This window comes from Ursus maritimus, unplaced genomic scaffold, assembly GCF_017311325.1.
Source record: "Ursus maritimus isolate PB19 unplaced genomic scaffold, ASM1731132v1 scaffold_5, whole genome shotgun sequence".
Classification (NCBI taxonomy): Eukaryota; Metazoa; Chordata; class Mammalia; order Carnivora; family Ursidae; genus Ursus; species Ursus maritimus.
Window position 1 is genome coordinate 48,576,224 of NW_024426663.1, and position 15,156 is coordinate 48,591,379.

At 36.8% G+C, this 15,156-nt stretch overlaps 1 protein-coding gene across 3 annotated transcripts in view; it reads right to left on the reverse strand.

The window, feature by feature from the left end:
- Positions 1-15,156, reverse strand: part of RBM27 (RNA binding motif protein 27) — a 76,201-nt gene that overhangs the window by 48,137 nt on the left and 12,908 nt on the right. For 2 of the 3 annotated variants that reach the window (XM_040622271.1, XM_040622269.1), the window contains exons 3-7: positions 13,793-13,917; positions 6,778-6,869; positions 5,903-6,096; positions 4,911-5,174; positions 2,463-2,750 (exon numbers count right to left, since the gene is read on the reverse strand). In XM_040622271.1, coding sequence (XP_040478205.1) covers positions 2,463-2,750; positions 4,911-5,174; positions 5,903-6,096; positions 6,778-6,869; positions 13,793-13,917 — 963 coding nt within the window. The remainder of the gene's footprint in view (positions 1-2,462; positions 2,751-4,910; positions 5,175-5,902; positions 6,097-6,777; positions 6,870-13,792; positions 13,918-15,156) is intronic. The other variant, XM_040622270.1, reaches the window with a different exon arrangement.

Sequence of the window (15,156 nt, forward strand, 5' to 3'; positions counted from 1 at the left end):
GAACAGAATTAAGGAATTTGATATATGCAGGCTTCAGCACTGTAAGTTGCATAATTAATTAAGATGACATTTTAGTTCTAGAACAGACAAAACAATTCTAGGGTGAAAAAAAAGCAGGACAGTTACCTCTGGGGAGTAGGAGTGAAAAGCGGCTGAGAAGAACTTGAACAATCTTTCTGGGATAATGGTAAGTTCCTTTTTTCTTTCTTTCTTTTTTTTTTTTAAGAGATTTATTTATTTAAAAAAGAGAGAAAACTTGAGCAGGGGGAGGGGCAGAGGGAGAGGAAGAAAGAATGGTCAAGCAGACTCCCCGCTGAGCGAGAAGCCCAATGCAGAGCTCCATCCCAGCACCGAGATCATGACCTGAGCCAAAATCAAGAGTCAGACGCTTAACACTGAGCCACCCACGCGTCCCAGGAATAATGACAGAGTTCTATAGAACTCTTAAGTTCTACAACATTAGGAATATGTTTAAATATACTGTGGTCTGCAACATACTAGGAAATGCATCAAAAATAGTAATGGAAGAGTTAGAAAGATATAATAGAAATATAATAAAATATTAATCATAGAACCTAAATGGTAAGTATATGGATGTTCAGAGTACAATTATTTCCACTTTTCAGTTTGCTTGAAATTTTTCAAAGCAAAATGTTGGGGGAAAATGACATTCTTGGATTTCACTTTTAAACAGCAATATTCCCACGTAACACATCTTTTATTTGAGAATTTCTGTATATGAAGAAGCTTTTTTATCTGGGTAACAAAATCTCAAGTTGAGCTTCACAATTATACCATTTACATGACAATATTAAATCTATGTATGGGCGCCTGGGTGGCTCAGTCAGTTAAGTGTCTGCCTTCGGTTCAGGTCATGATCTCGGGGTTCTGGGATTGACCTACCTTGGGCTCCCTGCCCAGAGGGGAGTCTGCCTGTCCCTCTGCCTCTCCCTCTCTCTCAAATAAATGAATAAAATCTAAAAAAAATCTAACGTATTCAATGTCTCCAAACCTTTACTAACTTTAACGTGCTCTATAAAGAACATTAATGCAGGAATGCTAGGTGATAGGTACATGGGTTCATGCTAAACTATTTCTGCCAACTTCTTGTGAGTCTAGAATAATTTCAAAAATAAAAAGTTTAGGGGTGCCTGGGTGGCTCAGTTGGTTAAGCGTGTGCCTCTGGCTCAGGTCATGATCCCAGGATTGTGGGACTGGGTCCCACATGGGGCCCCCTGATCAGCAGGGAGTCTGCTTCTCCCTCTCCCTCTGCCCCCCCCCCCCCCCCCGGCTCGTGCCCTCTCTAATAAATAAAATCTTAAAAAAAATAACTGAAAAGTTTAAAAAAAGAAAACTGAAAAAGTACTGATCAATAAATCGAATGGAAACCATTTTTAAAATTAACAATTTGCCATCTCTTAACAATGTTAAATGTCTTCAAAAAGATATTTTCTTCTACCTTTGCACACATGTGAACTATTCACCACAATTTTTTTTTAATTACAAAAAAATTTAGTCTTCTTTCACTAAGGTAGCAACTGTTACGGATTTTTAAACGATTATTTAAAACATTTCTTATTCAATTTTGGTGGATGTGATAAGAACATACTGTTCACTAAAAAATAGAGTAAAATAAACAATAAACAGTCCTTATCAGTAAAGAGATACCCACTAAAGTACGTACTAGTGAAATGATACAAGTTTGGGAATTTATTCCAGCAAAAACAAGCCCAAAGAAGTGTGTGTGTGCACATGCACACACACTGCGGGGGGCAAGGAGAGGTTGGAGAAAATGAGAGAGACAAAAACAGGTGAATACTGATAATCACTGAAGTTGAATGATAGTACATATGGTAATATATTAATATTCTACTCTTGTGTATATTTGAAAATTTCCAAAATAAGACTTTAAAAATTATTTTAATATTCTTGAAGAACTTACAAAAGATTTATTTATTGGGGGGCAAGCGCATAAGAGGGGGAAGGGGCAAAGAGAGAACTTCAAGCAGACTCCCCACTGAGTGTGCAACCTACTACAGGGCTCAGTCTCATGATCCTGAGATCATGACCTGAGCCAAAATCAAGAGTCCGAGGCTTAATTGAGTGAGCCACCCAAAGAGATTATCTTGAAGGACTAGAAAATTTCATTACCTTGAAGGACTAGAAAATTTCATTAAACTACTGGCATGTTCTTTTTTCTGGCATCTTCAAAACAGGATTTCTTAAGATGCTGTCAACTAACAAGATTTTGACACCTAAATTTTTTTAAGGTACTAAAAATAATATAATACAATAATGGATAGAATAAAGAATAATGTTTTAATTATAGGAATATATTCTAAATTCTCTTATTAATTTACCTTTCAAAAACTTTAAATCTAGTATCAAGTTAGTGAAGAGGTAGGTTCTTCTAAATACAATTCTTTGCTAAAGAACAAAATATTTAATGAACATGTACTTACTTGGTATGGGAAGCACAACAGAAGGCGGAGGTTGGCCATGTCCCTGGGGAACAGGAAGTCTCATACTGTGGCCTGGACCTGGACCTGGACCTGGGCCTGGGCCTGGGCCAGGGCCTGGGCCTGGTCCTGGCATCGGAGGCATTAACATTCCAGGAGGTGGTGGAGGAGGAAGCCCAGGAGGAGGTGGAGGGAAAGGAATCATGCTTGGCAGAGCAACTTCATCAACAACCAGGGGATCATTTCCATGATCAAACTGACAAAGGTCACCAAGTACACAAAATCCTCTTTCTGTAAGAATATAAGAAGAATCTTATTATGATCTTAGAGTTCAGAAAACAAAACGACCCTGAAAAGCCTACCGATCTGATTTACAAAGTAATTTTTCTCCAAGGAATTTAAAAGCCTTCTTATTCTGTTAATCATCACATATCCCTGAGGTTAAGGATAGATGGATGTACTCTCAACTTTCTGAGACTGTGCTTTGTTGAGGTAGCATGTAACAGGGTCCAAAACAGGCTACTAGCCACTATTAGATTAACCAATTTCCTATTACGTTTTCATAATAAAAATTCACATTCAGCGTGCCTGGCTGGCTTAGTCAGTAGAACATGTGACTCTTAATCTTGGGGTCATGAGTTTAAGCCCTACATTGGTCAGAGATTACTTTAAGGAAACTAAAAAAAAAAAAAAAAAATTCAGATTCATTTCAGCAAAGACAGGTTATGGGAGTAAGGGACTTATCTGGACAATCTAATTTCAATTATCTATTTTCATGGTATTATTCTAAATTCTATATTCTTGCTATATCTGCAATATGAAACTTTAGTTTAAAATATTCAAGTGGGGGCTTGGCTGGGTGGCACTATCGGTTAAGCGTCTGACTTTTTTTTAAAGAGTGAATTAATTATTTATTTGAGAGAAAGAGAGCACACACAGGGGCAAGGAGGAGAGGGAGAGAGAATCCCAAGGAGACTCCACACTGAGCATGAAGCCTGAAGCAGGGCTCTATCCCACAACCCTGAGATGATGACCGAGCTGAAACCAAGAGTCGGGCACTTAACTGACTGCACCACTCAGGCGCCCCAAGCATCCAACTCTTGATTTCGGCTCCAGTCATAATCTCAAGGTTGTGAGATCGAGCCCCACGCCCATCTCCCTCTGCCCCTCCACCCTTAAAAAATAAATAAAATAAAATAAAATATTTGAGTGGGAAGGGGAGCCTGACTGGCTCAGCTGGTGGAGAAGCCACCACCAACTCTTGGGGTTTTAAGTTGAAGCCCCACATTGGCTGTAGAGATTACTTAAAATTAAAAAAAAAAAAAAGAAAAGAAAATATTCAAGTGGGTATTATTTACTAGGTTATTCACTGCAGCACTGTTTATAACAACAAAATATTAGAAACACCCCAAAAGCACATTAATAAAGAATTAAGTTAAACATATTTTTCTACATACAGAATACTAAGAAACCTGAAAAAGGTATTAAGGAAGCCCTAATGTATGAATATAGAATAACTGCCATAAAATACCACTAAGTTGAAAAAACATGCAGAAGAGTGTGAAGAGTGTACTAGCATTTATGTAGAAGAGAAAATAGGGGAGCCTACATATCTGTTTATGTACATATACATACACTATGTTTGGAAAGATACACAAGAAATTAATAACATTAAATTGGCCTTGGGAATGAGAACTCTGTGGCCAGATCAGGGTGAGAATGACATAATGCTTGAGTTATGATTTGATTGTATTTCCTACTTAAAAATATATAAAATGTAAAATATATATTCTATATTTATAGAAAAAACATTAAAATGTCTGCGATTTGCTTCAAATAATATAGGTCTGGGAGAAGCAGTAGAGAAATACCGATAAAAACAAAATTACCCATGATCTTCTAACTATTGATGTGAGATCATGGCTACATTAGGGTTAATTACATTGTTTTGTCAACTTTTATTAATATTTAAATATTTCCATAATAAAAAATTAAAACACACACACACACATTCATTCAAGTGGAAAGTCGGCAAATTAAAATTTTAAGTAGGTTATAATGCTTAACAAATTCCCAGCATCAAACACTACACAAAAAAATTACAACTCCTAATGTCTACCAAATTTTGTGGCGTACTTATAGTGTTTGAAGTAATAACAAAAGACAGACGAATAGGTCAAATTCGAACACTCTCTTAACCAGAGCCAAACTATTAAATCAAGAAAGTAAATAAGCATATGCCAAAGGAGGTTTTCATCCTCATTCATCCCTTTTAACAAAATCTGGACTATAATGAAAAGGTATGCAATACTAACAACATTTGCTTTACCAGTACTTTTGGGTACAAGAGAAAAGAGAATTTTTGCCATCATAAGCTCTGCATACACTAGCAATATCAGCAACATTTGGTTTACCCGTACTTTTGAGTACAATATAAAAGAGAATTTTTACCATCATAATCTCTGCATCGCCTCTTTGGTGGTGGGTTTCGACCAAAAGAATTGGAAGAGCTATGATTGTTATAGTAATTAGACCAACTCTCCGTTGTGTTTTCAGAGTGGTGCGCAGGTGCGATCACAGTAACTGTGCTGGGAATAGACTGTGCCCCAGAGGAGTACTGCTCAGAAGAGCTCGGAGGTGGTGCAGACACAGGCACATAGGAACTCTCCAAGTCATTCCTTTCACTCTTAAACTTTGATCTTTCCCTGTGCTCTGCTTCAGAGACAAAATAAAAACAAGCAAGATTAGACATTTATGTTCTTAACGATGTTTATTTTCTCACAGAACAGCGAAGAAGAGAATATTGCAGTAAACTCACTGAGCTGTCCACATGTCAAAGTGCGCTCATTATTAATATACCCTAAAAGCAGGAACATCAACAACGTGACATATCCTGACCAGTAACTTGTGGAAAATCCTCTTTTATAACACCAACATCAATACATAATGAAGAAAGCCTGGTATTTAATAAGAAAGGTATCCAAGCATTGACTTCCAAACTGATATCCCAAGAGATCAGTGGTTGGGATCCCAGTTATTTACGTATCATTTTTTCTTTTTAATTTTATAAACACTAGACAACCTTAAAGCAAAACAATTATTTTTAGTGAGGGGCTGGGGGAGGGAACAGGTAGTCCTCTTCCTCCAATGATACCTTTGTTGATTAAAAGGCATTAGTTTCAATTATACAAAATGGCTTTAAGTCCAGACATGTACTATGATATCCTTACAAACAGCTTTTTAGTCCAACTCCTTTGACTCCATCCTGACAAGAAAGCCCTATCTTTGTAACAAAATTAGCATGAGGTTTTTTTGAGAAATTCTAGATTTTACGTTGCTCAGACACGTTAAAGGTACACTTGCATTTAAAGGGAGCTCTGGTACCCTACGACAGAGGAAGATAAGCAATACAGAGTTTTTAGGAGGAAGCCTCATCTACTCACCAACATTCCTATTTGGATCCCGGTCTTTGCTGCGCCCTCTACTTCGGCTTCGACTTCGACTCAAGCCTCGACTCTTACTCCGACTCTTACTCCTGCCTCTTCTCCAGTCATATTTCTCACGGTATAGTTCATTCCGCTCATAGTACCGGTCATAGTCTCTCCACTTGCCATCTTCTCTTTTTTTCTCACGTGTCCTATAATACACAGATATAAAAGCCATATGTATACTATAGAAACCAAGTATGCAAACAAATCAGGAGTATGAAATACCCTCCTTGATTCATCAAAATTCATAATGTCTATGCTTTTTCAGAAAGCCGTAAAACCACAACATAATTCTTCTGATCCATTATATAAAAAGAAAAAACATTCCCTCAATTACACTGGGTGGGGAGAAATAAAAAAAAAAAAAAAAGAGGTGAAACCAAAGTATGGGGAGGGGTAGGGGAAATACGGAAATTTAAAACTAGAAAAGAAAAAAAGCAGAAACAAAGTTTTCCTAAACAAAAGACTAATTTTTTAACGGCAGGCTGATGACTCAACACATAAACTGAACTATATGTAGTATAAAATACTATGGATGATTTTAATAGTGAGCACCCCTAACCAAATGGAACATTTCATTAATATCCTCTAAGGAGACTATTCCCACCCCTGTGCTCTTGGGGAAAGCACATAATGATGACTGTTTATAAAAGGAAGAGAAAGCATGACAAAGACAAAAAACACAGAACGGAGGGAAGAAAGATAACCTTCTCCTTCTTTAATCAGTTTAGAGCAAGGTGTCAGTACATATGTTAAAAATCCCATTAATGCTCTTAAGGTAACTAAAAAAGGAGTTATCAGTGTCTCCTTAATTAAATATAAACACACACCTTCGTTCACTAGATTCTGAACGAGTCTTCTGGGGACTAGGATACTTCTTTTTTCTACCATCTCGTTCTTCCTCTGCTGGCTCCTGAAAAACCTATATGAGAGCATTCAATAGGAACAAGATCAGTCCTTCTATTAATTACGAAACACATCTGATAATCTTTCCAGTGCAAGAGAGAGCACAAATACAATGAAATACTGAAGTCAAATTACACCCAAAAAAGTTAGGTAACAGAGAGGAGTAAAAAAGATGCTGAAATTACTTCAACAGTAATACACTAATTTTTAAATGTTAACTTTTCTTTTTTTAAGATTTATTTGAGAGAGAGAACACACGAGCAGGAGGTGCAGAGGGAGAGACGCTCAAGCAGACTGCAGAGGTGAACATGGAGCCTGACACAGGGCTTGATCTCACAACCCTGAGATCACAACTGAGCCAAAATCAAGAGTCGGACCCTCAACCGACTACACCACCCAGGTCACCCAAATGTTAATTTAAGGTAAGAACAGCAGTGCAGGAAGAAAACAGCAATTCATCCCTTATAATGAAACCAAAGAAAGAGCAAGTCTTGGAGCGCCTGGGTGGCTCAGTCATTAAGTGTCTGCCTTCAGCTCTGGTCATGATTCCAGGGTCCTGGGATAGAGACCCATGTCAGGCTCCCTGCTCACCAGGGAGCCTGCTTCTCCCTCTCCCTCTCCCTGCTGCTCCCCCTACCTGTGCTCGCTCTCTGTCAAATAAATAAAAATAAAATCTTAAAAAAAAAAAAAAAGAGCAAGTCTCTAAGTATCATATAGTAAAATGGCTTATGTTTTCCTAATTATAAAATATATTCATAATTTGAGAACTGTAGATTTATTTCATAGAAAACATTTCAAGAACAAATGGTAAAGTTAGTAAGTGCCATAAAACCACACATTTCACAAGATTTACAGCAAAATGGTATTGGAATTCATAGAAATACTGTCTTCTTTTAAAGCCTAACAGTTAAGACTGACCAGAAATAATCTGTGATTTTATTATTTTTTTAAAAAAGTTAATCCGAAAACAAACATACAGCCTCTACTAAAGAAAGGTGAAATGAAGTCATCTGCAAGAGCTAAACAAATGTCCATCTAATGGAGAAGCTCACTTAACAAACAGGAGTCAGTGAAAGGAACGGATGATAACAATTTAGTAAAACTCAGGCAACATAAAATGGTAGCCACAATATGGCAACCATATGGCACTGGCTAAAACAGGATTCCTTTGTTTAGACTATATTTAAAATTCATTCTCTCTACCTATTTACAGAGAATACAGAGTATATATTACTCCCCTGGGATGCAATCTGCAAATACAGACAGTAAAAACTCTACAGGACAAAAGACTGAGTTCCTTTAACAAAATAACATTTAAGGAAAAAAGTGGTAAGGAAAAGAAGACCAAGAGAAAGATAAAGGTAGGTTTAAAGGGGGATTTAAAGATTAAGAGAAGCTTAAAAGACATCAACTTGGAGATCTTTTTCCTTTTCTGTCTTTTGCAAGGATATTTTGATGGATGTGTAATAAATCTTTTTTTTATTTTATTTTATTTATTTATTTGACAGAGAGAGACAGCCAGCGAGAGAGGGAACACAAGCAGGGGGAGTGGGAGAGGAAGAAGCAGGCTCCCAGCGGAGAAGCCTGATGTGGGGCTCGATCCCAGAACGCTGGGATCACGCCCTGAGCCGAAGGCAGACGCTTAACGACTGCGCCACCCAGGCACACTGGATGTGTATTAAATCTTAATGGAAAAGAACTATTCTTAAAAAGTTAAAGGATCCAGGGAGCCTGGGTGACTCAGTCGGTTAAGCGTCCAACTCTTGACTTCAGTTCAGGTCATGACATCAGGGTCACGGGATCAAGCCCTGTGTTGGGCTCTGTGCTCAGCACGGACTCTGCTTATCCCTCTTCCTCTGCTCCTCCCCCTGCTCGTGCTCTCTCTCTCAAATAAACAAAATCTTCAAAAAAAAAAAAAAGTTAAAGGATCGAAGAGATAGATATAAAAACATAACATCACCTAAAAACTTGGGCATAAATGTTCAGAGCAGCATTACCGCTAAAAGCAAAAAAGCATTAACCACTTGCCTATCAACCCAAATATGCATCAACTGATGACCAAATAAAGAAAATGTGATATATCCATAAAATGGAATATTCAGCCATTAAAAAAAGGAATACATGAAAAAAAAAAAAAAGGAATACATGAACCTTGAAAGCATTATGCTAAGTGAAAGAAGCCACTCACAAAAGACTACAAATGGTATCATTCTATTTATATGAAATATCCAGAATAGGCAAATCCATAAAGAAATAAAGTAGATTAGTGGTTGCCTAAGACAGGGGTAGGGGGCTGGAGGAGAAGGGTTGGAGGGTGATAGATTAATGGGAACACTGTTTCTTTTTTGGATGATGAAAATGATCTAAAAATGGATCATAGTGATGGTTGCACAACTGTGAATACAATAAAAACCATCACATTTGTACCCTGTAAATAGGGGAATGGTATGGTAGAAGAGTTGTATTTCAATAATGATATTAAAGGGGCGCCTGGGTGGCACAGTCGTTAGGCGTCTGCCTTCGGCTCAGGGCGTGATCCCAGCGTTCTGGGATCGAGCCCCACATCAGGCTCCTCCGCTCTGAGCCTGCTTCTTCCTCTCCCACTCCCCCTGCTTGTGTTCCCTCTCTCGCTGGCTGTCTCCCTCTGTCAAATAAATAAATAAAATCTTTAAAAAAAAATGATATTAAAAAGTCAGAGGGCATGCACCATATGGATGAACCTCACATAATAATAAGCTAATAGGGTACGTGACTGGCTCAGTTGGTGGAGCATGCTACTCTTGATTTTGGGGTTGTAAGTTCGAGCCCCACGTTGGGTGTAGAGATTACTTAAAAATGTTTAAAAAAAAGAAAAAGAACTTTTCTAAAAAAGGCAAAAACCATATGATTTCTTTTATATAAAATGGAAAAAACAGGAGAAACTAGTATGTGGTATTAGAGGAAAGAGTAGTGGTTACCCTGGAGAGAGGGAAATGAGAGGGAATAAGGAAAAGGAAATTTTTTTTTTTTTTCAAAGAAATTTCAGGGGCCCCTGGGTGGCTCGGTTTGTTAAGCGGTTAAGTGCCTGACTCTTGATTTTGGCTCAGGACATGATTCCAGGATTCTGGGATGGAGCCTGATGCAGGCTCCTTCTTCCCTTCCTGCTCCTCCCCTCTCTTGCATGTGTGTGCATGCTCTCTCTCTCGAAAAAAAATAAATAAAATCTTTAAAAAAAAAAAGAAATTTCAACCAATCTAGTTATTTAGATCTTGATTAAAACAAATGGGGAAAAATGGACATTTAGGAACAATTACAAATTTAAATACTAACTAGGTGTCTGTTAATATTTTAAGGAGTTACTGCTATTTTTATATAAAATATTCTAAAACATTATTTAAAAATATTACCTTTTATAGATGCATATTAAGTATTTATAGATAAAATTATATATCTGGGATTTGTTTCAAAATAATTTAAGAGGATGAAAACCGGCTGAAATATAGTAAAAGACCACTGCTCATGGATCTGTAATTATTGAAGGTGAATGACAGGTATAGGGAGGCTCATTTTATTATTCTGGCTTCTTTCAAATACTTTTTAAAGGTTAAAAAATAACAATCTGCATTCTTTTCTATTTTAAATAAATTTTCTAGAACTTCCTTAGTGGTTAAGGATATGTTTCCCACAATTATTTCTAACTTAATCTAAAATAAGTTATTTGGGGGGGTGCCTGGGTGGCTCAGTCGGTTAAGTGTCTGCCTTCGGCCCAGGTCATGATCCCGGGGTCCTGGAATTAAGCCCCTTGCCTGGCTCCTTGCTTCTCCCTCTCCCTCTGCCTGCCACTTGCCCTGCTTGTACTCTCTCTCTATCTCTCTCTGTGTCAAATAAATAAAGTCTTTAAAAAATAAAAATAAAAAAATAAAATGAGTTATTTGGCATTATAATGCCTTACATATTCTTGAATTCATACTATATATGAAGACTTCAGGGCACCTGGCTGGCTCAGTGATAAAGAACATGTGACTCTCAATCTCCGGGTCATTAGTTCAAGCCCCATGATGGGTGTAGAGATTACTAAAACATAAATAAACTTAAGACTTCATAAACCAAAACCTCTTATCTACTTCAGTCTTCCTATTCTAAGAATATGAAAAGTAGATTTCTTTATAGAATCATGCTATGACCAGGCATGGTAATTTTTAAAATTCTTCTTCTATGTTGTCCACCTGACTTAAATTTTTCTACTTCACATCCTCTATAAGAAGTCTAATCATTACACACACATGTAAGAAGTTTTAATTATTCATTATCTTGGTCTATCACGGCTACTTAAGTCTAAGAGCCTCTATTCCACTAGACCATTTTTGATATGTAAGTATAATAAATAAGGGATGCATGGGTGGTTCAGTCAGTTGAGCATCTGATTCTTGACCTCAGCTCAGGTCTTGACCTGAGGGTCACAAGTTCAAGCCCCAAGTTGGGCTCCATGCTGGGTGTGGAGCCTAGTTAAAACAAAAAACAAAAAACAACAAACAAACAAACACTAAACAGGTATTTGGTTGGGGCAGGACTGGACATGGACTGATGAGTTGTTGGGGCTGAGTTATGAATACATAAGACTTCATTATACTACTGTCCCCTTTCGATGTATGCTGAAAATTCTCTGTAATATAATAATGTTTTTAAAAAGTAAAATGAAATATGTTTTCAGACAAATCAAAGGAAGGAAAAACTGTGCTACAGGTTCTCATATTTCTAGTCATAAATCCAAATCTAAGAAAAATTGCCTTCTAACATTTCAGATGATCGAGGCATAGTGCAAATCAGGAATTACAATACCAAAGATCTATTACAATAATGGGTGATTCTTTTGCACTTCTGTGCACTATTCTGAGCAACTGCATCAACTTAGCATAGACCAGAAATATAGCCAATTAGCCAAAGGTATGTGCTACCTCAAACCCCTTTCATTCCACATTATCTAACAAAATTACTATACACTACTTTATACACTATCATATGAGCTTTTATGTCAGTAATGACAATTAAGTTGTGTATAAAAATCTCAGAAAACAAGAGAAATGCCAGACAGTGTCGTCTGGGATATTTACACACAGAAGCTGATAGCCACTTTTCACAATTTTCAAAATTAGGATTTACTACAAAGATACAAAATGAAATAGCATAACAATCTGGTGTTTTTTAAACTGTCCTTTCAAAACTCAAAATAATGAAATTCTTCTCTTATGTTCAAATCAGCTATCTTTCAAACAGATACTTCTAGTCCACTGAACTTCAATGACTGCAAAAGAGGACACATGGCACAAAAATTTTAACTTCTTCTAAAAGATTCAGCATATACGCACAGACCCCTAATTATACATTATCAAGTACGGTAGAAAAGTTTTCCTCTTATTTCCATTACTTGAAGTAACGTACTGGGAACCTCTCCTATTTTAATAAGATTTTATGAAACAATTACAAGGCATGAGCCAAAAGCAAAACTGTGACAGTGGTTTCGACTGATCTGAAATATAGTCATATTTTGTTTTATTTTAATGATAGACCAATTCAATCAGCCTAGCATTTAAGATGGAGCAGAAATGACAACTAAATGTAATACACGATCCTTAGATTGAATCCCATACTGGAGGAGGAAAAAAAGCTACAAAAAGGGGACACTTTTTTGGGGGGGGAAGGGTGGGGACATTGTTGGGTCAATTGATAAAACTGAAATACAGATAAAGTATTTTATTAAAATTAAATTTACTCAAACTAATAATGATATTATATCTATCTAAGAGAACATCCTTGGGGTGCCTGGGTGGCTCAGCAGGTTAAGCAACTGACTCGTGATCTCAGCTCAGGTCTTGATCTCAGGCTAGAGAGTTCAAGTCCCACAATGGGCTCCACACTGGGCGTGGAGCCTACTTAAAAAAAAGTAATAAACATCCTTATTCTTATGAAGTGCAGAGCATCATGAGATCATGATATAATTAACTTACTCCTAGATTCACATGAGAGTCTTGGCTGTGAATACATAAAAAGAGCAAACGGCAAATTTTCAATAGGTGAATAAAGATAAGACTGTGAATGGATGTTTTAGGTAGGATTCCTGTCATTTTTATGTAAGCATAAAATTCTTCCCAAATAAAAAGCTTATTAGATAATCATAATAAAAATAAAAGTTAATAAATATTTCTGTATAATAACCAACTTTTATGTGCCAGGCAGTTGATTAGGATGTATATGTATATAAAATCTCACTTAAACCTCAATGAAATAAGTATGACTACGATCATCATTTTCCTGATGTGAAAATGGAGAAAATAAGTAACAAGAGCGACAATTTTAACTCATGCAGCCGGATTTTAGAACCCATATTCTTATCATACAATACTGTTTTGTCTATACATAAAAAGAATTACAAATGAACTCTGTAAAATTTTCCCCTTGGTTCAAACAATTAGATTACCATGAATTATCATGTCTTTGTACTTCAACGTTGTAAAAACATTTTTTTCTTTTTCTCTCACTCATTAACAACGATATTTATAACTACATTAACTATAAAAAATATTCTCTGGTTAAAAAAAAGAAAATGGTTTGTCTATTACATGGAAATGCGGTACTTAATAATTTCTCTTCAGGTTTCATCAATACGTTACTTTTAGTCAAAACTCTATATTTAACCAAGTTTTCTGAAGTCACTGAATAAGATTTCTCTGAATTCGATATTACTAAAATTTTTCTTGGAACACTAAACAAGCTATCTGAAATTCTTCCAACATTTCAAGTCCAAAGAACTCAGAAGCCCTGATAAAGAATCTGTAACATGTGCCAAACATAGAACCTTTAATCAACAGATAATTACTTTTAAAGAGGTCAACTTCCAACTAAGAATGATACTAGTAATAGGATCTAAGAAGCCCCCAAAAGCAAAAGAAAACTTTGCATTACCTCTTCTTTAATTTCTTCTTTTTCTTGGACTGGTGGTTTTGGCTCAGGCTTAACTGGTTCCAGAGGTGGAAGGTAGTTCTTAGTATAGAGACTTTCGAACAGTTTATCCACAAAACCCGAAGTTTCTAAGGAGGAGAAATAGTATTTAAGTGTTGCACAAACAAAAATAGATGTTTGAAAACATACTCTACGGCAAAAGTGAGGAAAACAGGACATCTCAAATATTGGTGGTGGAACTAAAAATGAGTCTAATCCTTGTGAGGAAGAATCCCATTTCTGGGTTTTGAAACTACTGTAAACTAATAATACAAATTAATAGATTTGGAAAGAAAATATTCATCTAATACTGGGGAAAGTATTAGATTTTTAGTGTGTAAAAAAAAAAAAAAAGCCTTAAAATTCACCATACTATGTAATCTTTTCAAGTGAGAAGCCATACTTACTATCTTTCCTCTCTTAGGAGATATTTGAATTAAAGGATATCTTCTCACACCAACAGTTAAATCAATCAGTAAGTGTGCATTATCCACATTCTTTCCATCTATTCAACAATATTTATTGAATACATTCTATGTGCCCAGCACCGTAGGTTCCAAGTCACCACTCTCAACAAAGGAAAACAAATGGGGCGGGGAGTAATACGCACAGATAAAAAGGCAAATAAACACAGAACATGGCAGGAAGTGACAAGTGCCATGAAAAACAAAACGAACAGGACTGGGAAGAGGAGAGGATGATCAGGGGCATGAGGTATAATATACTGTACATAGGGCACTCAAGGGAAACTTCTCTGAGAAGCTAACATTTGAGAAGAGACCAGAAACCATAAGAGAAGAAACCGTTTCAAGCAAGAGAACAATGAATTCAAAAGCCCGGAGTTGGGAACATGTTTGCCATGCTGGAAAAAAAAACAAGGGGGACAAGGTGGCTAGAAATGGAACAAGTGAGGGGGAGTGGCAGGGGATGAGGTCAGAGAATTAGGAGGGGAGGTCTCCAGGAAGCTCTGCAGGTATGGAAAGGACTTTGGTAAGAAGATGGGAAGTTAAAGGTATAAAGAGCTGAGGATTATGCCCATCTCTTCCTGGACAGCAAGAAGCTGCAGCCAAGAGGGGAAAAGAAAAAAGTAGCTTCAGTGCCCTAACAAGCAGTAAGCATTAGCAGCTACCTTATCCTCAAGTTGTCACCCCCAACCATCAACTAGACTCTGCCACAAGCCACAGAGGACCCACTCACCTAAAAAACATTAGTTACAATTGATTCAACACAGGAAAGAAGCAGAGGCTAGGAAACGGGGGAAAAAAGTCTTCCAAAATACATGATAAATAATTAACATGAATGGATATATTCAAATGTTAAAGGATGCT